At 37.3% G+C, this 7998-nt stretch overlaps 1 protein-coding gene across 1 annotated transcript; it reads right to left on the bottom strand.

The window, feature by feature from the left end:
- Positions 1 to 6182: 6182 nt before the first annotated feature.
- On the bottom strand, positions 6183 to 7127 carry LOC142150493 (olfactory receptor 5P81-like). Its single transcript, XM_075205689.1, has one exon. The coding sequence runs from the start codon at positions 7125 to 7127 to the stop codon at positions 6183 to 6185; it is 945 nt and encodes a 314-aa protein (XP_075061790.1).
- Positions 7128 to 7998: the final 871 nt, after the last annotated feature.

The raw sequence follows: 7998 nt of genomic DNA, 5'->3' as shown, positions 1-7998 counted from the left end.
GAAAATTTCTGCTTTTGTCTCTTAAAATTGCTCTCATCTGTCATTGATAGGTCTGTGATGTGTAATAACATGGAATATTAATTTTCATATAAAGTCTGAATTAATGAGTTATCCAAAGAAAACCAATGGGGTGACTGTTATCATGTTAAAAAAGGAAACAAGTGGCTTTCATATAAAAATTTATGTGTAAAATGATTGTGTTACAAAAGTGATGGTGGTTTAACAATTGGCCTGAAACACGCAAAATTATTATTATTTATATTATTATTACTATTTGATGTACGCGGCATTGCCCAGGTTTAAATCTTTAAGTTATTAAGTTATCAATGAGTTGGATGTAACTGTTAACAATTTAAAAATAATTAGCAGGTTGTTAGCTCTTCCAACAAGCCCATGAGGTTACTTTCCAGTGTGTTTTTATTTTTATATTAAATGTCATCCAAATTCATCCAGTAGAAGCCTCAGAACAGGCTCCCCGGGTCGTTGTTCTGGCCAGTTTAAACTAACATTAGGTCCGACCAGGACCTCAATACCCTAGAATGTCTCCTGGCATCCAATGTTACCAGTCTGTAAAGTATTCATCCAAATCCATCTAGTGGAAAGCTCAGAACAAGCTCCCCGGGTAAAAGATCTGACCAGCATACAACAACGGAGGTCTGACTGTGACCGGAAACCTCCTAAAACCCTGCCAGGATCCCACTGGACCACCTTGCATTAGTATCATCCCAATCGGTGCTGGTGTGTCAAAGATATTTGACTACAAACAAACAAGCTTCATATTTTATACATACAGATAGAAAACATTTGTTTGTTTGTTGGCTAATATCTTCAACAACCCTGCTCCAATTGGGATGAAACCAATGCAATGATGTCCAGTTTAATCCTGACCAGGTTTTAGGTGGGATAGGCTCCTAGTTGAACCTCCGTTTGGTGTATGCTGGGCAGAACTTTGACACAGCTAGCCTGTTCTGAGCCAACCACTGTATGGCTTTGGATGAAAACTTCACAGACTGGTAACATTGGATCATAGAAGACATATTAGGGGGTTGAGGTCTCATTTGGACCTCCCGTTGGTGTATGCTGGGCAGAACTTTGACCAGTGAGCCTGTTTTTGGACTTAAATTGGATTGATTTGGTTTGTTTGTCTGTCCGGTTATGCCTTTGGACATTCCTGCACTGATTGGGATGAAACTGATGCAAGGTGATCAAGTTGGATCCTGGCCAGGTTTTAGAGGGTTTAAGTGTGGCTGGATCACTAATAAATAACCTTTTTGTGGCTGGATCATGTAAATATTATTTTTTCTAGAAATGTATTTCAATCAGAGGTGCAGGCACTAATGTATAATTTCAAAAGCACGTATTTTGTTACATCGGGATGTGTTATGTAGGGAAATTACTTGTTCGGGGTTTTGTAACTTTTCTTTGGGATCTCTCAAGTTAGCAATAGAGTGGAGGAAATGTGTATTCTGCAACTGTCTGAAGAAAGGACCCATGTTAATCTCATGTTAATTAGACCTTTTGATGTGTGAGTGTACAACACCCCTGAAGGCACAGGAATGTTTAATTAGACATACTGTTAGATTTCCTCTGTGTCTAAAACAGGGAGCAGAAAATCAAAGCAGGTTTTAGGACATCACAGATAAGTGTAAATATTGTTAGCTTTGAATTGCATTGGAAAACATATATTGTATCCTGATACTGCAAAATAGCTCAGACGTTGCGGAACCATCTCAGATCAGGGGGCTGGTTTACCCCCTGCCAGGAATTTTGTCAGAACTGTATAAAAAGTGAGCTGTTGGAGCATGTAATGTATCATTCTTGTACCGTCTATACTTCTGGAAAGATCGCTAGTACCACAGACTGGAGTGTGAACTGTCTTTGTTAGGACTACATGAGCTATTAAACCATCTTTTATTTGCATGATGACTACTTACCCTGCTGAAATTCCTGTAACCTACAGATTAGACCCAACTCTAATCTGTTCCCGGCTGTCCTGAGGTTTGGACCCAGCATTCCGGTACCACCGCTCTGCAAAATACCCAGCAGCTCTGGCCAGTATGATAGGCAAGGGGGGAACCATTCACAGCAACCCTGATCTATAGGAAGAGGTCAGAGGTACCAGTCCAGGTGCACCAGTTATCCAGAGGGAAACCGGTTCTCGATGCCGATAAGGAGTCTAGTGATGGCATCAGCTTAAGCCCTTCCTACTGCGGTTAGAGGGCGCATTTGGGATAAAGAAAAGGAACAGTGGCACAGTAAGTTAGCACAGAGACTGTGGCAAAGGCGGTCCACCCTGTCACAGATTTGTTAGGGTTCAGTTCGGACTTTCAGTTGGTGTACGCTGGGGAGAACTTTTACTCGGGGAGCCTGTTCTGAGCCTTCCACTGAATGGATTTGGATGACATTTAGTATAGAAACAAAAGCGATACTGGGCAGCCACGTCATGGAGCTGCTAAGCTGCTAATTATTTTTAAACTGTTGACAGTTACATCCAACTTATTAATAACTTAATAACTTAAAGATTTAAACACGGGCAATGCTGGGTACTTCAGTTAGTACTAACATATAATAAAAAGTACTTAGTAATTATTTAATTAATTAACTAACTAGCACAATGGGCTTTAAATGTAGTATTTTTATTTTGTTTTCAATGGATTTCAACTTTCTCAATATATTGCAAGAAGATAGCACCAAGGTAAAATGAGATTTAAAATAGATAATATCAAGAGCCAGGGGTATATTTACTAAACTGCGTGTTTGAAAAAGTGGAGATCTTGGCTATTGCAACCTATCAAATTCTAGCTGTCTATTTGTAGAATGTGCTAAATAAATGATAACTAGAATGTGAATGGTTGCTATAGGCAACATCTCCACTTTTTCAAACCCTTAGTTAAGTAAGTATACTCCTCACTGTGTTTAGTTTTATTTCAGTTCTAACAAGGTGATAGTGACAGTGTTTTATTTACTTACTTATTTACTTAAATGAACAATACTGTAAATACATCTTTACACTGAAAACTTCATTGAAATAAATACTTTTCTGTACTATAACATGTGTGTTTTTTACACTGTATATGTGTATTGTATGTCTGTACTCTATGTGTGCGTACTCCTGTATATTCTACTGGTGCATTCTTATTTCAAATAAAACTTAAACTCAGCTAATGGTATTAGTGTATATAGTATAGGTGGCACCAAGATAACTTGTAGCCTTTATCTACAGGGAAGTGAGCTGGACAGGATGGACTAAGGACTCTCATGGTGGCCTGAACCTTACTTCCCATTAGTACTGGAAACTGGAAGCAGGTGTACTTCAGCCGTGGATCATGTGTGGCCAAGACTCTCTGCACTATACACCCCCACACACCTCCAACCCCTGACATTATCCAGCAACAGCAGCCTGCAGAGGAAATAAAACACAAAATTGCAGACTGTATTATATTTTAGATTTCATACTGCACAGTAGATATGTCCATAGTGGACAATACGGTGTAGTAGTCTTGTATGTGCTTCCCTCCTCATGAATGATGCAGAAATATGAGGTATAGAGAGGTCTGGGGGAATAAAAGGTTATTAATAATTGTGCACTTACACTTAATTATGGCCATATAAGAATAGTAAATATATCTATTTCCCCCTGCAACATCCAATATTGTGCACTTAAAACCAGAGTCTGCAGCCCAAAATATAGTCCATTCCATGTCCTGTAGATGTGGGGCAGGAGACATCTGGGTTCTAGGCCAATGTCGCCATGCAGAAGTATTGTATAACATTTTGCCAATATACATTTATGATAAGAAACAAAACACAAACAAAAAACTTATCTTTGTTCAAACTACAGTCATGGCCAAAAGTTTTGAGAATAACACAATAGGACAGCTGTCTTTTTTAGTACCTACCCTCCTCAACACATCTGTGAGACCACACAAAATCTCGACACAACAAATTCAGTTATCGACAAGTCAAATAAAAAGAAAATTAAATCAAGAAGAAGAGGAAATAGGGGAGGTCAAAAAAGGAAAGATCATAACATAGAGGCAAATCATCATAATAAATCAGAGGGCATTTTCAATCTCAGCCAATTTCAGCTAAATACATCACACATCTCAGTATTACATAAAGGACTTAAGTTCGCACCATCTAACAAGTTAATTAAATTTGAAACATATCTCGATTTACATAAGTTTACCAGGAAACTCACCCTTAACAAGGAACAAACCGCAAGTACTTTGTATACCTCAGTATTATTAATGAACAGTCCTCAGATTGGACTTTATTCAACTGCCATACAAACTACTTATACTGGCAGTGGATCCTCCGTTGTATTAGGGTCCTTTTAAGACCATTGGGATCCCGATTTTCAATTCATCTGAGCTCTACATTCTTTTAATCCTTTGTATGATTTTTATCTGTACATTTTATCTGTACACTCTATCATGACTGTTAGCTAGTAATATATGTGTATAGAAAAAATTGTTTATATCATTTGTATTACAAACTCCATCATACTTGTTTTAAAATACATTCTAGTACCATTAATCAATGCATTATAATGTATTTTTATTTGTGATTTAAACATATGCACAATTATTCCACAATCCTATAACACCTCATTCTCTGGTAGAACTCTAGCACTTATAACCTCTTTTGCATTTGATTTTAAGGGGAGTGGACTCTCCTATCTATAGATGCTGAGTTCAACTTCTCACATAGGCAAACATTCACATATCTAGCTGTGCACAACCCAATTTTGCTTTTTAAGTCCTACATAACACATCCCAATGTAACACAATAAGTGCTTTTGAAATTATACATTAGTGCCTGCACCTCTGATTGAAATACATTTCTAGAATAAATAATTTTTACATGATTCAGCCACAAATAAGTTATTTGTAAGTGATCCAGCCACACCTATCCCCTCTAAAACCTGGCCAGGATCCAACATGATCACCTTGCTTCAGTTTCATCCCAATCAGTGCAGGGGTGTCCGAAGGCATAACAGGACAGACAAACAATCCAAATCATTCCAATTGAAATCCAAAAACAGGCTCACTGGTGTCAAAGTTCTGCCCAGCATACACCAACGGGAGGTCCAAATGGGACCTCAACCCCCTAATATATCTTCTATGATCCAGTGTTACCAGTCTGTGAAGTTTTCATCCAAATCCTTCCAGTGGGTGGCTCAGAACAGTCTCCCTGTGTTAAAGTTCTGCCCAGCGTATAGCAAACGGAGGTTCAACTGGGAGCCTATCCCCCCTAAAACCTGGCCAGGATTAAACTGGACATAATTGCATTGGTTTCATCCCAATTGGAGCAGTGTTGTCGAAGATATCAGCCAACAAACAAACAAACTTCTTCTATCTGTGTGTATAAAATATGAAGTTTGTTTGTTTGTAGGCAAATATCTATGACACCCCAGCACCGATTGGGTTGATACCAATGCAAGGTGGTCCAGAGGGATCCTTGCCAGGTTTTAGGAGGTTTCCTGTCACAGTCGGACCTCCCTTTGTTGTACACTGGTCAGATCTTTTACCCGGGGAGCTTGTTCTGAGCTTTCCACTTAATGGATTTGGATGAAAACTTCACAGACTAGTAACATTGGATGCCAGGAGACATTCTAGGGTATTGAGGTCCTGGTCGGACCTACTGTTGGTGTACACTGGCCAGAACATTGACCGAGCTTGTTCTGGGCCTTCCACTGGATGGATTTGGATGACATTTAATATAAAAATAAAAAGACACTGGAAAGCAACCTCATGGGTTTGTTGGAAGAGTTACAAATTTGTTAATTATTTTTAAGTTGTTAACAGTTACATCCAACTCATTGATAACTTAATAACTTGAATATTTAAACCGGGGCAATGCCACGTACATCAGATAGTAATAATAATAGAAATAATAATAATAATAATAATAATAATAATAATAATAATAATAATAATGTTAGTAATAATAATTTAGCATGTTTCAGGCCAATTGTTAAACCACCATCACTTCTACAAACAATCATTTTACACATACATTTTTATATGATAGGTACTTCAAGAAATGGTTTTAAGGCATAGTGTTCTTCTTACAATCCATAGAACAGTTTGTTGTAAGTTTTTGTGATCACAACTATCCTTAAAAAATGTGTAGACTTGCAATATTAGATCCATAGTTTATTGATGACTGTATTTTTTTTATTTTGTTTTCAATTGTATTTGAATATTTACAATCATTTTTTGAAGAGTCCGTCTGATCTCATGGTTCCTGAGGCTGTAGATAATGGGATTCATCATAGGAGTCACCACAATGTATAATAGAGACCTAAACTTGTTTGTGTTAATTGCACTCTCGTCAGATGGCGCCATGTAAACTGTGATCAGGGTTCCATAATATGCACATACAGTGGCAAGGTGGGAGCTGCATGTGGAGAAGGCTTTTTTTCTTCCACTGTTGGATGAAATGTTCAGTATGGTGATGGAAATGATGATGTAGGTTATGATGATTAAGAAAAAAGGGACGAAGACCACTAAAAAAGTTATTGCAAAATCAAACAATAACAAGATGGAAGTGTCTGAAGAAGACAATTCTACTATTGGGGCAAAGTCACAGACAAAATGGTCAATGTAATTGAGACCACAAAAGTGCCACTGCCAAACTACAATTATTTCACTTGTTAAAATGAAGACCAAGAACCAAGACCCAACAATCATTTTGAGGCAGACATGGGGCACCATTATAGAATTGTAACGCATCGGATTGCAAATGGCCAAATATCGATCATAAGACATTATAACAATAAGGAAACATTGTACACATTCAAAAATGAAAAACAAGTATAGTTGTAAAATGCAGCTAGTGACATATACTTCTTTTACATCCCTTAATATGATATCTAACATCATTGGCATAATGGTGGTGGTTATTAGTACATCGGCTACTGCTAGATGTTTAAGGAAGATGAACATTGGAATTTTGAGATTATCACTTGTGGACACCAAAACAATAAGGACAAGGTTTCCATTTAGTACCACAATGTAGGACAAGAGGAAGATGATGAAGAGTAGAATTTTGTATTTATATAGACCATGAAATCCTAAAAGTAAAAACACTGTGACTTCAGTCTGATTGTCCTCACACATTCTGAGGAAGAGGTCTCTTTCCAGTTTTTGTTTCCTGAAAGAAAGTTAACACTGTTTAAGTAAATTTGTTTTCTTGATTACCTCTTTAAAGGTGTCACATTTCAAAGCATATGTTACTTAAATTAATGTAATTTACACTTCATTAATCACCAACAGAATCTACTGTTTATCCATCCCAATATCAATTCATACCCATCTTGGCTAGTCTAATGTTTTAACTAAGAAATATTTGTTAATAATTTAAACATTTGAATATGTTTTTTTTAAAGGATGTCAATTATTTTCCTCTATCCAAAATTTGTTTAATTTGATATTCACTTTTAAGCTATTTGTCTTGATCTTACAGGTAACCAATGGAATTGATGTGCTTCTTAAATGTCTATACAATTCTACAATTCTATAATTCTCAAATGGTAGAATTCTGAAATTCTAAGGTTAATTTTATGAGGATAGCAATGTTAATGAACAGGAGATAGTATTGTGGAAAAAACCCACCATGGAGATATCACCCAGCTAACATTACATTCATCAATCACAACATACTCCACCTCTATATCCTACTCTACCTCTATATCCCCTCTGGATGCCTCTTTAACCGTGTCACCTCACTCAACATAGGATTTATTGACAAACTATATACAGCATACAGTAAACTCTTTAGCACTGTGAGTTGTGATTCCCCCAACATCCCATATTACCCACAATTTTTAAATCAGATATATACCAGCTCTCCAACCCTTCCCAACTTACCTCCAGTGTCCACCAATCTCACAACATTTCCAACACTTTCCACCAGTAGCCACCGTCTTCCAATATGATCACCCTCTCTCTATGCTCCATTCACCATAACCACTGCCAATATCAGCAGCAG

The sequence above is a fragment of the Mixophyes fleayi genome, chromosome 4, assembly GCF_038048845.1.
Source record: "Mixophyes fleayi isolate aMixFle1 chromosome 4, aMixFle1.hap1, whole genome shotgun sequence".
Lineage (NCBI taxonomy): Eukaryota > Metazoa > Chordata > Amphibia > Anura > Limnodynastidae > Mixophyes > Mixophyes fleayi.
Note: the sequence above shows the minus strand (reverse complement) of the source record. Positions and strands in the feature narration are given on the sequence as shown.